Genomic DNA, 19,396 nt, shown 5'->3' with positions numbered 1-19,396 from the left:
TAAACATGCATTACAAAACATGTAAAGAGGCAAGGCACTATGGCCGGATACCGTATTAATATATACAATTATGTAAGAAGAAGACACCATCACAATCCAGATTGCTAAACTATACACAGCTTGCTTAAGACGAGGGAACGTTCACAAGCAATGGAAAGAAGCCAACATGGTTATCCTCTTCAAAAAGGGAGACAAATGAGATCTTAATACCTATTGTCCAATCAGCCTACTACCTGTATATATTAACTTTTTCAAGGGTCCTGACCAATCAAATGGAATGTAATCAAGATAGCATCCAACCATGAGAGCTAGTAGGCTTTACAAGTGGATATTCCACCCTCGACCAATACACACCATCAATCGACTCAAATAAAAATGTCAGGAATATAATAAACCTCTCTGCATGGTATTTGAAGACTACGAGAAGGTATTTGACTCTAAAAACAGACAGTGCTGGACACATGACAACAACAAGGAGTGGAAAGGAAATATATTGAATTACTGGAAGATATTTACACAGATTGTACAACTACAGATCCGCTACACAAAGGAAGTGGTAAGATCAACATCAAACAAGGGGCTTAAGACGAGGTGACACAATCTCTCAAAAATTATTCACGGCCTGTTTGGAGTACATATTTTGATCACTTCATTGGGAAGATAAGGGTGTCACCATTAATGGAGAAAAGTTTAACCATATAAGACTTAGAGATGACATTGTTGTCATAGAACAAAGCTTAGAGAAAATTGAAACCATTCTCAGGGAATTCGCTGAAGCCAACAGGAATTGGGGCCTGAAGATGAACATGTCAAAAACTAAAGCAGTAATGACACCCCACCCCCATGCACCATGGAGAAATCATAATTTTAGGGAAACCAAATAGAATAAGTAGAAGAATCCATGTACCTCAGAAAGCTTTAACCACAAGGAAATGAATCAAAAACAAGAAATAAAGAGAAAAATACTTGGATGGAGACAATACGGAAAACTTCGCAACATCATGAGAGGTAGCTTTCCAATATCTCTGAAAAGGAAAGTTTTCAATCTGTACATTCATTATTCCAACTATCTTCTATGGGGCAGAGACTTTGGCATCAACAACAAAAATGGAGAAAAAGTTGACAACAGCCCAACACAATATGGAAAACAAGAAAAAGAGAAATCTGAGATTGCAGAAACTCGCAAGGACTTTTGTGTGGTGTTTGCGTCCTGGTGTGTTGCATAATTAACAAGCAAAAAGCAAAGATTGAGTCATCAGGAGGAACCTGGATAGGATTTGCATTTCAGCTGCTACTCCTCTACCCCCAAACCCATCCAGGCACAGCCAAGTGAGACTTATTCAAACAAAAAAAAAAACAAAAAAAAAAGAACCCAGATCAAAAAATTAAATAATTCTGGCCGCTAGACCATGTGGTCGATCAGGGTGAAATTTAAAACATATATTCCCCATCTTTTCTCGATCATAATTGTTAAGTTTCACATCGATTGATTCAGCGTTTCAAGAGAAAGTATATTTTGAAGATTTTCACTCAATCCAATATGGCTGCCAGACCATGTGACATCAATTATTCATGAATACCCTGGTATCGCCAAGACTTGGGGAACATTTGTGTAAAGTTTCCCCTCGATCTGTCCAGCCGTTCTGGCGAAGATTTTTATAGGTTTTTGGGTAAATCCAATATGGCTGCCAAGCCATGTGACCACTGACATCATGTGTGTGAACCTTTTGTTCCTCATGGATAAGCGATCATACATGTAAAGTTTCACCTCGATCTGTTCAGCCACTTCAGAGAAACAGATTTTTGAATCTTAAAAAAAAAAAACAATATGGCTGCCAAATCATGTGACCAATGATGTCAGCAATTTTTTTTTCTGTGGACCATGTTATCCCGAGATGACCTTCACAAATTTTAATACTGATCAGATGTAGCATTCCACATCTGCAATTATGACGTCTTAACGAAGGCAAATATGATGTCATCAAAATCACATTTATTCCCCATTACAACTACTTGCCATGTGTGAAGTTTCAGTTTTTTCCTTGGTGCGGTTTTAGATACAGAGGTCCAAAGTTTTTCCATTTTTCTAACATGACTGCAACACCACGTGATCTATGATGACATAATGATCAAAAAAATTCTACATGAGTAGTCGCTCCAATGGTGAAAATTTCGTCTCAATCTGACAAGCCTTTGCGGAGAAAAACACTAAAATACTGTGCGGACAAACAGACAGACAGACAGACAGACCATTGGACCGAAACGCAATTCCCTTTCCTTCAGTGAGGGTAATAATACGTGAAGTATTACATACAGGGATAGGAAGACAAATAAATTTGTCGGATAACGACCCAAAACTGAGGATCTCTTCAAAATAATCAGTCTCAGGAAATTAGCCGAAGGTCAGATAACAGGTGGACAACAATATTAACAACATGGAGACCTATGGATGGCAACAGGAACAGGGGATGGCAACACCTCAGATGGACGGGTGAAATAGACAAATATCGGGAAGAGTCAATTGGAACAACAAAGCAAGAGACAGAGCAACATGGTGTCAAATCGCTGATGCTTTCGTCCAGCAGTGGACTGAAAATATCTGATGATGATGGTAATGTGAAGTGAATTGTTTGTTTATAAACGCTGTGTGAATGATTACAGGAGGTAAATCAATAAATGAAGTTGATGGTTATCGGAGAGTGTGCCAGCACTTTCTATGCAGGTTTGGCACAGAAAAAAATGTCAGCTGCACCCACAACCCACTATATACCAAACTAAAGTTGGAGTGTCTTCTTGAAAAAGTCACTTCGGTTACATATGAGAGCCTACTTGGTTTGCTCAGTTGATTGTCTCGAGAGGGATCACTTTTCAGTATTCCAGACCATGAAGCAAAAAAACTAAGATCAGTCAAAACCGGCAAATCTTCTTCTCGTTCATAATGATGATATTAAACTAGACGACCCATGAACACGTTGAGATCCCGTTGTGACAGTGGTTGATGAAGAAAAAGAAAAAAAAAAGACAACACTTTAATATTATTTTGTGGTCAAACTTTAACTTTAAGAAGATTTGAACATTTATCTCAGGAGTCATCGTTCAATGAAGCACGCGTTTAATGACAACATTCTTGGTTGATCTCCCATCCTTCAGGAATACTTTTGACATTTTCCTTCAACTTTCCTCGGCTAATAGCCACATACAGTTGTCCGTGCTGAAATACCGGTTTCTCGAGGTATATCAACACATTCTCCATGGTTTGTCCTTGCGCTTTATGGATCGTCATACCAAAACTTCACTGAATCGGGAATTGATTTTTAAATATATTTTTTGTTGCCCGATTTGAACGAAACTTGATATTGCGCGTCGATGTGAAAAAAAAAAAAACGGAGAAAAGAAAGTTGAAGGAATTATTGTGCGTAATCTTCTAAACACAATTTTATTTATTAATGAACAACGAAGTATTCGATCAAAATGGCGATGTTTATTTTATGCTTAAAAATAAATCGTTCTTTGTCTGTACTAAATGTTTGAGATTTTAAAATAAATCATTTCAAGAAGAAAAAAAAAAAAGAGAGCTCCAGCGAACTATACCGCTGAGGTTGTTTGCCTTGATCAAATACTCCCGAAGAGTACTTGACTGAATCAGGAATTGATTTTTTAAAGAATTTTTTCGCTGCCCGATTTGAACGAAACTTGATACTGCACACCGCAGGAGAATGGTGAGTAAGGTGGCACTAAAATGTTTGTGCTATCGTGTACCGTTTTGGCTGCATTTCAAAAACATACATACATACATACAAGATGAGAGTTTTAGTAATATAAAGATAATGACAATAATAATAATAATAATAATCTTCAGGTGGCATATTTATGAGCTGCCTCTCTCAATGGCAATGACTGGTACCATCCGACAGAGTTTTACTTCATGCAGCATCCTTTGCTCTCATAATTTTAAGAGCTTTGAAAAAACAAAACTTTGTATAACTTGTCGAGACTCATATGAGAGGTAACACACAACACACAGCAAGGGGGCACGAGACAATAGGGACAGGAGAGGGAAGGACAAAACAGTGGGGAACAGAGACATTAGGAGATCTGTAGAAGGGAGAGGGATGGGGTGGGGAACACGTGGTATACAAGATGGACACTACAGTGACTTTCAGGAAAAAGCTCGGGAATTTGAAGGAGGTGGGTTTGGGGTTGATTAACGGGGGTATAAAAGATCGATGATTTGGATGGGGGAGGATAGGAGGTGGTGGTGAACAGCTGTTTTGAAGGCCTGGAGGGAGGAATGGGATTGAAGGGAGTGTGGGAGTTTATTCCAAAGGCGGGGAAAAAGAGGAATGGAAGAGTGAAGGTGAGCAGTGATTTGTGATTTTGGTAGTTTTACCAGAAGGGGATTGTTGGCGGACCTTGAGTGCCCTGTGGAAATATTGGGGGGATCACAGAGAGAGCAGGGGAGGCGAGACCGGAGAGGAGATGGTAGAAGACAGAAAGATCACCCACCTGCCTGCGGTGAGAGAGTGAGAGGAAAAAATAGCTTGAAAGGAATACAAGAAAAGTACACAAAACTGCATTCCTTTGTAAAGGAATAGAAAGGGATCAGAGGGGTGGGTGGGACTACAACTGTCAATCAGCCTGATGGGGGTGGGGCCACTACACACATTTGTCGGAGGGCCAATCAGACCTATATGGGTGTGGTTAACGGTGGAATATTTTCAGGAAATCGATTATAGCAACAATCCACACATATTTCGAAAGAGTACATCCTACTTAGAATGTTAAATCGTCTATAAGGTATGTACAGTACCATTACCATGTGAGCACATCTATGATGTTTGTACAACAACATTTGCAAATAAAAAGTAGAACATCTATAAATATTTCTAAAAAAAGTAAAGAATCAAGAAATAAAAACTTTTTTTAATGTGAAAGGATGAAGAGATATTCCTTGAAAAGTATGTAAACAAGGTAGGGATAGTCACAGTCTGTGTTACGACTGTCTTCTTGGGACAACCATTCAAACAAAGATGAAAGATGTAGGGATGGTTTCACTTGATCATTTCTTGTGACCATCCCTATCTTGTTTTACCAGTATCATGTACTCAATGGTGTTTTCCTCGTTCTATTCCTGCATAGGGCTGGCAGGATGGCCTACAAGTATGTACACTCGCCTCTAAGCTGTCTAGCCTGGGTTTGAATACTGACCCAGCTATAAACTATCATCCCGGTGTTTTACAGGCAGGGTGCTTCATCAATGTGTGTGCCATCCCTCAGATGGAAGGTAAACTGGGCATCTTGTCTGCTGGCATTAGTTGGTGGATGTTAAAGATCCCACATTGTCCTTCGCAAAGAGTAGGCAAGCTATCGCCGGCTCCCTGAACAAAAGCGCTTCAACTTTCAGTTGATAAAGTCCACTTTTTGTTCTGAGATTAGCTTTGTTGAGAAACGTCATTATTACCCGAAGCACACAAAGCAAAAAATGCAGCTAAGTAATTGGTTCAGATCTGTCTATGTCGATCTGTCTGTCCATCTGTCTTATTAGTTTATGATCGAGGAACACCTTATTTAAATTGAATGTTAATACGAATCGGAAGAGAAGTTTGCCGTTTTATCGTACTTTGACTCTGAATTTGTCCCGATTGTGAATGTGCAGATAGGAGTGAGATAATTTTTACTCTGTTTGTGTCTGCTTGCAGTCTGGCAGTTAAACAAAATTGAAAATCATTCCAAACAGGAAACTTACTGTTTTTAAAGATGTCATAATGGACATAAACAACAAGCACGAATAACTAATACAACGTATCAGATTGGATGGTGTAATAGATCGACACTGCTTACAAGGGTGGTAAAACCCAGAATTAATCTATTTATACACCTTTAAACCTTCAGTTAAATTGAATAATATCCTTGAATACTGTAAAACACAAATCACCTGTCATAATTTACAAGAACCTCCAGTTTAGCAGTACTTGTACATTTATATAAGGTTGTGACATTTATATACGGTTGTACAACAACATTTTGAAATCAAAAGTAGAACATCTATAAATATTTCTAAAAAAAAGTAAAGAATCAAGAAATAAAAACATTTTTTTTTAATGCGAAAGGATGAAGAGATATTCAAGAAATTCAAGAAATAAGAGTGCTTCAATAATACTAAACTTTCGAAATTTCTTGTTTGTTTGTTTTTTACGATCTTTAAAATAATTATTTTATTTAAATTGAAGTATATACTTAAACATTGTGCGGGGTATCATGTTCTATGAACTCTCCAGTTGCATCAAGCACTCATCATGTTATTTCAAGCAATTATTATAAAATTTAATGTTTTTTTATGGGCCAAAAATAATATTTTGGACAAGTATGCACTTATTTTGCAGCGAACACATTAAATTACAGTATGACTGGAAGATGGACAGCAAACATGTTGGACACTTTGTTGTTGTATCACTCCCGTTTGTTTTCCTTCTTCATGACTTCTACTTTTCCTCCTACAGGACATAAATTTATAAATAAAACTGCTTGTGCTGGTGTGTAGCCTTATTATTTTTTTCATAATTTTCTTGAGTGGATATATCTGGTTAAAATGGTGAACACACTATTCTCCTTTGATGACTCCGTTCAAGGTTTAATAATACCCTTTGAATCCCACTGTCCAAGACTCAGGGTTGATGCTTTCTGCCGGATGTATAAAAGGTGTAAAATGACATGATGAAAGAGGTCGAGAACACCATGACATGAGTTTGAATTCAATGATGTTCAGGAGTCGTTCATTTTAATTGATGTCGTGGTGATTGTGTGGGATCTTGCTGCAGGGAATGTGTGGAAGAGTGTCCAGAAGGCAACTTCGGTGATAGAAATCAGTCACGTTGCCTGCCCTGTAAAGACGGCTGTGTCTGCAATCCAGGTGGCTTAGAAACCTGTGATGAATGCATCAAGGGAAGATTCCACTACAACTCGTCCTGTGTGCTGCGGTGTCCCAACGGCACTTTTCCAAACAGAGGTGCGCCACAACATGGGGTCAGAAATTCTATTTCGTGAACTTTCTTTGAAAAGGGTAATCCTTGCAAGGCATGAAAGATTTTTGCCCATGTGTCCCTCAGGAGAATGTCAGGACTGCTCAAGCAACTGCCAGCGCTGTAGAAAGAATGGCAAATGCAGACACTGCAGGAAGGGTTACAGGTGAGCTTGTGACGAAGGGAATGTTGAGAAACGCAAGTGGTCATTGTGAACACCAAATGCTTCATTTAATTGAAAAAGGTAACAGAAAACTTTGTGTGTTTCTTTAAGCTCACGTTACTGAAAACTGTTGCTAAATAGGTGTTGGAAGGGCAAGCGGATTCGGGCTTTTGTAATCCAGCAATGTGGCTACGGTCACGGTTTGATCATTGACTGACTCTGCAAAGCCCGTCATGTTATGAGAATACAATGATCACTAACAAGAAGCTCTGTAATTGCAGGAGAAAATGTACAAATAAACTAAATAATGGGATCAATCCATGAAAGCAACAGGACGTTGATTGAGATACGCTAATCGTCATGGGAAGCAAGGAGAAGTTGCCATCAACTCTTCGTCGGAGCAAAAGAGGAAGGAGTTATGCCTGAAATGTCGGCTTCTTCTTGCTTGCTTCCCACATCGGTTAGCATACCTCATTCAATGTCCTGTTTATTACATCAATTATTCTGCCCATCAACCATGCAGATCGACACTGGCCTTCACCAGCAAGACTTTCTTCACATTAAATGATGGAATCAACTTTAGCCATAATAGTATGCCATTAACATGTACTACAACTCCCGAAAGAAGAAAGCTACTGCTGTTACTTTAGCCACAAAAATTTACCTGTTGTACTCAGCAATAAACCAGCAGAAAGTACCTCTCACACATGACCTAGTGGTGAAGCAGTACAGGGGGTCCGTAGTACAGGGGTTCCTCCTCACTATACACCCAAGATACGTTCCAGAAAAGTTGGACTTGTAACGAAATGATGGATAGCGTGGAATTTATTACCCAAAATAATTGGTGTAGTTAAGGGGGGATGTGTTCCAACATTTGGTTTACATCCTATACAACACCACTCAACAAGCCGAGCAATCAAAAAAATACGCATGAAACACACAAAATATACAAAACAAGAAAAAGAGCAATCAGAGATTGCAGACCCTCGCAGGACTTCTTTTGAGTGGTGCATTTTTATCGGTTTTTAGGATAAATGCAAAAAGGCTGCCAAACCATGTGACCTATGACATCATATGTGTGAAACTTTTGTTCCTTATGAACAGGCGGTCATACGTGTAAAGTTTCACCTCGATCTGCTCAGCCACTTCAGAAAAGAAGATTTTTGAAGGTTTTCTTTAAAAAATTTTTTTTAAAAAAACAAGATGGCTGCCGAATCACGTGACCGATGATATCATCACGTTTTTTTCTGTGGACCATTTCATCCCGGGATGACCCTGAAAATTTTTCATACTGATCGGATGTGGCGTTCTACATATGTAATTATGACGTCATAAAGAAGGCACCTATAATGTCATTAAAAAAAAAGACTCATTCCCCATGACGAGTACTTGCTATGTGCCAAGTTAAGATTTTTTCCTTGGTGCGGTTTTTGAGATGCAGAAGTCCAAAGTTTTTCCTTTTTACCAACATGGCTGCCACACTACGTGACCTATGACGTCATAATTATCAATAAAACATTCTACATGAATGTTTTCGCACCAATGGTGAAATGTAGTCGCACCAATCGTGAAAACTTCTTGTCAATCCGACAAGCGGTTGCAGAGAAAAACACGAAAGTTCTGTGCGGACAAACAGACCAAAATGCAATACTCTCTCCTTCAGCGAGGGTAAACATACGATGAATTAAACAAATTTTAAAACCGAAACACCTTTTTATCTTACTTACCATAACTTTTTAAAACTATTTTGTAATGATAATTTAGTGGTCTTAATAAGTTCTAATTGTCTCCGTCAAGCTGCCTGCATGAGTCGTTCTCCCACTAAATCATCCTTCCCACTAAGCCGTGCAGTTCCCCCCATGGTACCAACCTTTGGGCCAGTAAACGCACTCGTGCCATGAAACCCGGAACTCGTGCTACGACCTCCTGCGGTGTCCACACGGGACCACACAAAGAGATCCAGTGATCGCCACGACCACTTCAGCTGTGCCTACAGCACAGGCCGTGTTAACTCCAACGGCACGTTTTGTGTGCTGAGCGTCATGCCGCATCGTCTGCACGTCCCTCATCGGTGTTCTTTAAAATAGTATGAATGGTCGGCGGCGGCAAACCAAGATGGCGAGCGATATCGGCTGGTCTTTCACCATTTTTATTTCATTTCACTCTGCTAAATTTGACATCCAGAGTTACACTAGGGCGTTGCCACGTCGTGCAAGTTCACCCTTTCTGTTACCACTTTGTTTGCCACTCATTGTTCACCGATAACCGTGGTAAAGTACACAAAGATGAAAATATAATACTGTACAGTATGTTGCAGCATCAGGTCCAACAATGCACAGCATGAGATAGAGTCCGAGAGGGAGAGGACACAGTGCATTGTCGGATGGAACACCTGGTAACTGGTCTTCCATCCAACGGACGTTAGTGTGGGGAGTTGTTGGATGAATCATGAAAATGTTCCCAAGTAACCTCTGGACCTATATTTGAAACGACGGATAACTGAGAGACTAATAGCGGGGACGCCCTGTATATGATAAGATTAACAGAGAAGCTTTACAAGGTATACCCATGTAATATTGTTATATCTGCTATTGGCAGAGTGTGATGATAGCGTGTGTGTCCAGACAGATTGACGGGACCTGTGAACTGGAGTGTGAGAATGGTTCATATTTAAACTATTCGAGCAGCCAATGTGAACACTGTCATCCTCCTTGCACTCGATGCACAGGTTTGCAAAGCCTGGAGGCTCTCCTCTTCCTTTTTCAAAGCTCTCTTGTCATTTTAAATAATGTTCCATAAAACCTTTGTGACGCAACGCTGTGCCGTAAGCTTCATGAGCCGCTTTTCTCCCTTCATGAGGCTGTCATGTGTAGCTCGTATCCACTTCCAGCTATCCCTTGCTAGGCCCAATGAAGAGCCAATGCTTGGCATGTGCAGTGGGCTGGATTCTTCGAACACATAGTTGTCAAAGAAGATGTGAACCTGGTTCATACTGGTCAACCAACGGCATGGATTCGTGTTTGAGGTGATTCAATGCTTGTTTAATGAAGAGTTCATTGCAGGCAGTGTAATGATGTGCAAAGTTAACTCTTCCACCTGGGTGTGTCAACAGCTGTGACAATGGCTGCATGCGCTGCACTGGCCAGGATGACTGCACCAAGTGCGCCAAGCGTTTTTACTTGAGAGACGGTCAATGTCTCCATACGTCGCCATGCCGTGGTAAGAACCGCATTACACGTACAAGTTCCTGCTCCTCTTCTTCTTCCGTATGCAGCACTTCACTGCCAGTAGCATTATTCGCCGTTGCCGTTGCTGTGCCACTGGTGCAGGCCCCCCTGCAGATTAGAGCAGGAATTTGGAATTGGTTTAAGGTGCTGACAATAGCTCGCCTAATCTTCATGAAGAACACCGAGGGATCTTTAGCGTCTACCAACTAATGCAGACGGGATGCCCAGTTTAATGTCCATAACAAGAACAGCACACACACTGATGCCGCGACCTGCCTGCAAATCACCAGGCCAACATTTGAACCCAGGCACGGCAGCTCAAAGGCGAGTGTGCATACCTATAGGTTATCCGGCCAGCCCAAAGAACAATTTACTTCAACTTCAATGAAAGTTTTCCTGATTTGTAATGAAGCAAAATGATAAAACTAGTCAATGAGTATGAGCTGTGATTGAGGATGACGATTAAGTCATTACATAAATGGAAAGCAAAGGCAAAAGCAGAAGTGCAAAAGTACAGGAGATGCTGAAAACACGGCTTACAAAAACGAAGTAGACGATGGATAAAGCACTATACGGTGATGCTGTAAACAGAAGAAAAATAGAGATTCTAGTGGATAGCAACAAGGCTGATGATTACATTCACTGGCCAACCTGCAGGCCCAGGCAAGAATAAGAGTGCCAAAGAATTTCTATTTAACAACTCCCGACTCGGAGAATGAAAGACGGACTAGTTTTACCGTGGAGTAACATTGGGAAGAATCGATGGTGCGGCATGAAGCGACACATTGCACTTCAAGCTGATGCGTGGTTGCTGGGCTTGCCGAGCTAATGTCGTAGATTGCTTTATGATGTACATGTCGTGTACATTATCACTGACTTCATGATTATCCCCCATCCCGTCGATCCCACGCGACATCAGCCACGGCTTCTTGCAGAGTTCCGTAAGACCTCGTGATGTGCACACATCGAAGGTGAAGGACTGGGATCACAAATCACCATGTAGCTTCCGAGCTACCTGACATCTTCTCAAGGGTCATCAAGTTGGTTCCCTGGAACCAGCAGTCAAGACTGCTAAAAGTCACGACTCATCATAGATGAATTAGCCCAAACCTCAATTGCAGGAACAATGACAATAATTTTGCTTCGTACTTTTGTAATTCTCGGTATTTGTAAGTTCTTTCAAAGCCTACACTGTGCACACATCGCAGAAGTGCTGAGATTATTCTGTGTAAAATAGTTCAAGAACAATGTTGTTTTGGCATCAATGTTAACATCACATGTTGCTGGTAAACTGTAGATAAAAACTATCATCAACTGTAGTTCGATTATTGTGGGGGAAAAAAGCAACTGTGACATCTGCCCTTGGTTTACTACAGTTACTACCATTCTCCATGTCGTCTTCAAGTTGACGGGTGGCTAATTTCATCGCTCTCGGTTGAAGCTATTGTGTGGGTAAGAAAGAAAGTACCAGTTTGGGAACAACCAAGCAACTTTAACAAAAGCACTGCAATTTTTTGTTCTTGGATCTGCTTTACATACTATGCTCTTACCACCAGATAAGGCACCTCGTAGCTTTGATATATATATATATATATATATATATATATATATATATATATATATATATATATATATATATATATATATATATATATATACATATATATTAACCATAAACCTCTTCATGCCTGTGGATCAGAGTTATCAGCTGTATTGTGCCATTTTAATTTGTGTGAACACTTTGGTTTTATGCTTGCTTTCTTTCTTATACTCTTCATTCCCTTAACGACTCCCCTTACAGTGGGTGTAGTTACGTATTTCCCGACAACAAAAATCAACCTTACCAGCATGTTTGATGGCTGAGAAATTGCCTCGTGTTACTGAAGGTCTTTTCCTGCAAGGTCGACGAATAGTTTTGCACCTGTAATGCAAAAAGGTCAAAACAATTCTTCGTCACACTATTGAGTCGAGCTGATAAACCGGGCTATACAAATCTCATATATATATATATATATATATATATATATATATATATATATATATATATATATATATATATATATATATATATATATATATATATATATATATATATATATCTACGTAGCAAACGCACACACACACACATACACCTTTTTCAGCAGGGGTAATAATATAGTTCTGACTCACCATAGCAGTTGTTACAATAGACGTTAAATTATTGACATTTGATGAAATGAAACCTTCCAGGTGAGCTCATTCTTACCGTTTGAATCTACTAGTAATCAGGGTGATTCGGTGTATATTGTATTGCATAATGTGTAGTAATATATTTCCGTAGATGTTGTTTTGCTTTGAAGACAATTGATGTGCTTTTTATGAAGCATTCCATGACGAATGTTGGAAACAAGCTTTAGGGGTTATCCATTGTGCTGTTCACCGATTTTGAGCCGATTTTGTGGTTCCTTATTAGCCATTACATCCTTGTGTGGGTTTGGCGTTAGCAATAACCTGGCTGTCATGTTTCTCTCAATTCCACTAAATTTGTACAAATAATCACGTTTTTTAAAATTTGGTGTGGATATTTTTAATTTTTTTTGAAAGTTTACATTAATTTTCTTTTTTAAACTCCTTTATGTTAAATTTTACTCTCAAATTATCTTTTCAGTTAGTTTGCTTGTTAAAAAAAATGCTCTTTCTTTCAATCATTGGCATTTTCATCCAAACAGGTTATCTTCTTCGTCTGTTTTTTTTTTGAAGGACACAAAGTTTGATTTGACAATCACCCTTTGTTTGATGACAAAATATATATATGTATATTAAATTTCCCCAAGAAGTTAGATGATAATGTGATTGAAAATGATTCATTTCCACATTCTTATGTTGGTTGGAAACAAGACTGAGTTGAAAACTTTTAGCTTCAAATAAATAATTGTATTTGACGTTTACTCAATTATAAAAACCTGAAGTTGACTACTATTACAACTACTACTACTACTAATATGACTACTACTACTACTATTACTACAACTACTATGTTAACAGCCTTAATTCTTCCCACCTTGTGGGGTCGGCTGAGAAATTATTTTGGCTGGTCTTTCACGAACTAGCTGGTCAGGCCTGACGTTCAATTGAAAGTGGCAGGACTTTTTAATTTGTTCAGGGTGCTGGTGATAACTCCCCTATTCTTCTCGAAAGACAGCATGGGATCCTGAACATCCACCAACTAATGCGAGCAGATGGGACACACAGCTTAACGTCCAACCGAAAGATTAACCCAGTATGCGAACCACCAATCGGACCGTTTATAGTCTCATCAGGAATCAAACTCAAACTAACACAGCACAAAGCCAAGTGTACTACCTCTAAACGATTCTGTCAGCCTTCGATAAAAACCGAAAATGTAGATTTGATCTATTAGAAGTTATTTTTCTTTGGGGATCAATTTTTTTAAAGGCCGCGGTATCAATGTATGGATTTATTCTTCATATGGTCAGTTCATTTCATTGACCAGTAATTTTGTGCATTAGGTTTTAAAAGAGCAATTTCCAATGTACCTCATTTAATGCTGACTCATAAGTGCATTAATAATTGTCTGGCTATGTCAAATAACCCTTGATAAAAAGCGAAAATGTAGATTTGATTTATTAGAAGTTATTTTTCTTTGGGGAGCAATTTATTTTTTTAATGGCCGTGGTATCAATGTATGGATTTATTCTTCACATGATCAGTTGATTTCATTGATCAGTAATTTTGTGCATTAGGTTTTAAAAGAGCAATTTCCAATGTACCTCATTTAATGCTGACTCATAAGTGCATTAATAATTGTCTGGCAATGTCAAATAACCCTTGATAAAAAGCGAAAATGTAGATTTGATTTATTAGAAGTTATTTTTCTTTGGGGAGCAATTTATTTTTTTAATGGCCGTGGTATCAATGTATGGATTTATTCTTCACATGATCAGTTGATTTCATTGATCAGTAATTTTGTGCATTAGGTTTTAAAAGAGCAATTTCCAATGTACCTCATTTAATGCTGACTCATAAGTGCATTAATAATTGTCTGGCAATGTCAAATAAATACATGATTTTAATTTTTTATTTTAACAATTTATGTCTTCATGTGCGGTAATATCAATCCTGTTACAAATGTCTACTTGTGCTCTGTTTTATAAAAGTGATTCCTATATATTTGCCTTTTTGCTATCTCTTGGCTACTTTCATCAATAAACAATCATCCACGAATCAATCGATCTTGTCTTGACTTCTTGAGATTTCTCTTTTCATCCGATTGGTGTGCTGTCCTATCCAGATGAAGTGATCATGTGAAAATAATCGATTTTTCTTTTCCTTGCAGCAAACTTTTCCTCTTGGCTCTTATACGAGCCTCGACATTGTACACAAAAAATTGAAATAATAATTGTGTGGAAAGTTTGCACCAAACAATAAACGTCGACCGTTGTTACATTTGCTTTCGGTTCGTGTGCTAGTTTGATTTGCAATCCAATCGTGGAAGCTTGAAGGTTGGCTGAGTAAATCGATAGTCAGTGATTCTGAACTGCATCAATCTAAGAATGAAAATACGTATGGTTAAACACACACTGATCCTTTAAATAAATCAGCGAAATGAAGAATGCTTATTTCCTCGTTTTTTATTATCCACATATGTCTGTCTTTCTCTCTGATTTTTGTTTTTGTGTACACTGTCGAGGCTCGTATGAGAGCGAACACACAGAACTTACAACAAGGGGAGCAGGAGATGAGAGGGGTGGGAGAGGGAAGGGAAAAACAGCGTGGAAGAGAGACATGAGGAGATCTGTGGAAGGGAGAGGGATTGGGCAGGGTACACGGGGTAAACAAGGTGGACAATACAGGTACTTTCAGGAAGGAAAGCAGGGATTTTGAAGGAGGTGGGTTTGGGGTGGATTAGTGGGGGATGAAAACATCGAGGTTGTGGATGGCAAAGATAAGAGGTGGTGGTGAACAGCTGTTTTGAAGGACTGGAAGGAAGAATGGGATTGAAGAGAGTGGGGGGAAAAGAGGAATGAAAGTGTGAAGGTGAGCAGTGATTCATGCTTTTGGTCGTTTTACCAGAAGAGGGTTGATGGCAAACCTTGAGCACCCTGCGAAAATATGGGGGGGGGGGCATATCTCAGACAGAGTGGGGGGGATGGGAGGCCGGAAAGGAGACGGTAGAAGACAGAAAGACCACCAACCTGCCTGCGGTGAGAGAGTGAGAGATCCAAAGACTCAGACTCATCGTGGGAGATACCAATTATCCGAAATGCTTTGGTTTCCACAGTGTGAAGCCAAGAAAGGTGAGAGGCAGGAGCACCAGCCCAGAGGGGAGAGCAGTACTCCATCAGGCTGTGGACAAAAGCTTTGTATATGGTCAGGAGCTCAGGTATGCCAAGGAAGGACTTTGCACGATGGAGGATTCCCAGTGGGTGACTAGCTTTGGAGGCCAGCTTGGAAATATGTCTTTCCCAGGAAAGATCATGGCAGATGGTGAGACCCAGAAGCTTGAATGGAAGGACTTCTTCAAGAGGATTGTTGAGAAGGTGGATGGGGGGGTTTCCAGATGGTCATTTCAGAGAGACATAGTGAGAGTGAGAGATTTGTCAGGATTGAAAGACATGTTCCACGTGTTGGACCAGTTTGTGATTTTAACCAGATCTGCAGAGAGCGAATAAGCTGCTGTTTGCTGATCTGAGGGATGACAGATGGTATGGCAGAGGGTGGAGTCATCAGCAATGAGATAAAAAGGATTTTCCAAAGCGTCAGAGAGATCATTGATGAAAATCAGAAAAATAACAGGGCCCAGAACACTGCCTTGAGTGACTCCAGCCTGGACAGGAATAGGGAATTAGAGAACTCCATTTCGGGCCAGACGTTGGCTGCGACAGGTTCGGAAGTCTGCGAGCCATGAGTGGAGATGTCTTTAGATACCATAGGAAGAGAGTGTGGTGACCAGGGCAGGGTGCCAGACCATATCTAAAGCACATGATATATGTCAAGGGAGATGGCTCTGATTTCATGTCTGGCATTGAGTACCTCCATCCATTGTTGGGAGAGCAGAAGCAGCATATCCAGTTTAGACAGAACTGATCCGAATCCAAATTGATGATCCGAAATCAAGCCATTGGAGAAGAGGAAGGATTTAATGTCATCATGGCAGTTGGCTAGGTGTGGCTACCTCTCTCCCCTGCCATGCCACTTCAGCAAAAGACTTCTGTGACTCATTGGGACTAACACAATCTGTCAACTTCCGAACCCGGATCTCAACCAACGGTACTCCATCTCTTCCGGATCTGATTTTGACAAATTTTTCTGAAAATATCTTCTGTTCTTCCTCCATTCTAATCGGTTCATCTGACCACGTCCTTGTCAAAGTAGACATCTCTCTGGTTGTTATGAGAGAATCACCTCAGTGCAGTCAAGTCTGGCATTTCACTCAGGCTGACGGGCAGTGTCTTCAAGCAGCCATCAAACTTCTAGACTAGTCTCATATCTCTACTTTCTCTGGCATCAGCTCGTCCTGGGAATTCGTTCAAAGAAACTTGCTCTCTCTCATGCACAGATTTATCCCATCAAGTTTAAGTTGTCCTACCCTTCCTCTTTCCCATGGTACACTGAAGCCTGTGGTGAGGCAATTGTCCTGAAACAACTTGCCTTCGCCTCATGGAAGGTGAATCCAACTGAAGGCAATCTCAGTTTCTTCCACAAAGCCCAGAACAAGTGTCTTCCCTGAGGAGAGCCAGAAAACAACATCTTTCCAATCTCAAATCTGAGCTCTCAAACCTGTCTCCCTCCTCCAAATCCTGGTGGAATCTCATGAAGTCTGTTTTAGGTGTATGTTCCCCTCCATCACCTCCATCCCCTTCATCCCCTCCCTTCCCTCAAATAGCTGCACAGCAAACACTGCACATGAAAAGACTGAATGCCTAAACTCCGTGTTTCCTTCTAAATCTTGTCGCAAATCCATTGCTTTCTGTACCCACCTTACCCAGTCGCACCCAGCTGTTCCTGGACTCTGTATCCTTTTCTCCTGACAAGGTGGAGAGCTTGATGTTAACCTCAACTCAGATTCTGTAAGCGGTCCAGACGGTATCAGCTCACATGTCCTAAAAATCTCTTTCTCTCTCTTTCTCTCTCTTTCTCTCTCTTTCTCTCTCTTTCTCTCTCTTTCTCTCTCTTTCTCTCTCTTTCTCTTTCTCTTTCTCTCTTTTTCTCTCTTTTTCTCTTTGTCTCTCTCTTTCTCTCTCTCTCTCTGTCTTTCTCTCTCTCTCTCTCTCTCTGTCTTTCTCTCTCTCTCTCTGTGTCTCTCTCTGTGTCTGTGTCTGTGTCTGTCTCTCTCTTGCTGTTCACCCTTTCATTTGCTCTAGGTCATCTGCCATCTGCTTGGAAATCAGGAATAAAAAAGGTGCAAAAACAGATCGCTGCAATTACAGAACAATCAGCCTTCTACCAATCATCAGCAAAGTTTTGGAATCCATCATTGCTTCATACATGATATCCTTCCTCTTCTCCAATGGCTTGATTTCCGATCATCAATTTGGTTTCAGACCAGGTCACTCTACCAGATATGTGGCTTCTGCTCTCCCAACAATGGATGGAGGTCCTCAATGCCAGATATGAAATCAGAGCCATCTACCTGGACATCTCATGTGCTTTAGATATGGTCTGGCACCCTGCCCTGGTCACCACACACTCTTCCTATGGTATCCAAGGCAATCTCCACTCATGGCTCACAGACTTCCTCTCCTGTCACAGCCATCGTGTGGCCCTAAATGGAGTTCCCGCATCCACTCTTCCTGTCCAGGCTGTAGATCCTCAACGCAGCGTTCTCGGCCCTGTTCTTTTTCTGCTTTTCATCAATGATCTCTCCGACTCTCTGGAAAATCCTCTTTATCTCTTTGCTGATGAGTCCACCCTCTGTCTTACGATCTGTCATCCCTCAGATCGGCAAGCAGCAGCCTCTTCACTCTCAGCAGCAGCCTCTTCACTCTCTGCAGTTCTGGATAAAATCACAAATAGGTCCAACACGTGGAACATGTCTTTCAATCCTGACAAATCTCACTGTCTCATTATATCTCTCTAAAAGGACCATCTGGAAAACTGCCCCATCTACTTTCTCAACAATCCTCTTGAAGAAGTCATTTTATTCAAGCTTCTGGATCTCACTATCTGCCATGATATTTCCTGGGAAAGCCACATTTCCAACCTGGCCTCCAAAGCCAGTCACCAACTGGGCATCTTCCGTCATGCAAAGCCCTTTCTTGGCACACCTGAGTTCCTGACCACATACAAAACTCTCCCCATATGGGCTGGTGCTCCTGCATCTGACCTTTCTCGGCTTTACACTGGGGAAACCAAGGCTTTTAGGATTATTGGCATCTCCCACGAAGAGGTTGAGTCTTTGAGTCTCTCACTCTCTCACCACAGGCAGGCTGGTGGTCTTTCTACCTTCTACCGTCTCTGGCCTCCCCCCCCCCCACCTGCTCTGTGTGCGATATGTCCCCCCCCCCCCATATTTCCGCAGGGCGCTGAAGGTCCGCCAGCAACGCCCTTCTGGTAAAACTACCAAAATCAAGAATCACTGCTCATCTTTACTCTTTCATTCCTCTTTTTTCTCACCTTTGGAACAAACTCCCACACTCTCTTCAATGCCACTATTCCCTCCAGGTCTTCAAAACAGCTGTTCACCACCATCTCTTATCTTCTTCCATCCAAAACCACGATCTTTTCCACCCAAAATCCACCTCTTCCTAATTCCTTGCTTTCCTTCCTGAAAGTCCCTGTCGTGTAAGGACCTGAAAGTCCCTGTAGTGTCCATCTTGCTTATCCTGTGTATCCCGCCCCATCCCTCTCCCTTCCACACATCTCCTAATGTCTCTGTTCCCCAGTTTTATCCTTCTCTCTCCCGCCCCTCTTGTCCACTGCTCCACTTGTTGTATGTTCTGTGTGTTCGCTCTCATACAAACCTCGACATTGTGGACCAAAAAAGA

At 40.7% G+C, this 19,396-nt stretch overlaps 1 protein-coding gene across 2 annotated transcripts in view; it reads left to right on the top strand.

Moving 5' to 3' along the window:
* LOC147017616 (proprotein convertase subtilisin/kexin type 6-like) overlaps window positions 1-19,396 on the top strand; it is a 141,759-nt gene that overhangs the window by 99,102 nt on the left and 23,261 nt on the right. The window contains exons 16-21 of one of the 2 annotated variants that reach the window (XM_085847374.1): window positions 6,819-7,006; window positions 7,107-7,185; window positions 9,807-9,910; window positions 10,087-10,207; window positions 10,295-10,401; window positions 11,329-12,061. In XM_085847374.1, coding sequence (XP_085703500.1) covers window positions 6,819-7,006; window positions 7,107-7,185; window positions 9,807-9,910; window positions 10,087-10,207; window positions 10,295-10,401; window positions 11,329-11,354 — 625 coding nt within the window. In that variant the 3' untranslated portion in view covers window positions 11,355-12,061. Of the gene's footprint in view, window positions 1-6,818; window positions 7,007-7,106; window positions 7,186-9,806; window positions 9,911-10,086; window positions 10,208-10,294; window positions 10,402-11,328; window positions 12,062-19,396 lie in introns of those variants that run through there. The other variant, XM_085847373.1, reaches the window with a different exon arrangement.

Source organism: Eptatretus burgeri, chromosome 11 (assembly GCF_056783735.1).
Source record: "Eptatretus burgeri isolate ZD-2024b chromosome 11, Ebu_testis_v1, whole genome shotgun sequence".
NCBI classification, from domain to species: Eukaryota; Metazoa; Chordata; class Myxini; order Myxiniformes; family Myxinidae; genus Eptatretus; species Eptatretus burgeri.
This window is presented reverse-complemented; position numbering and strand designations above follow the sequence as displayed.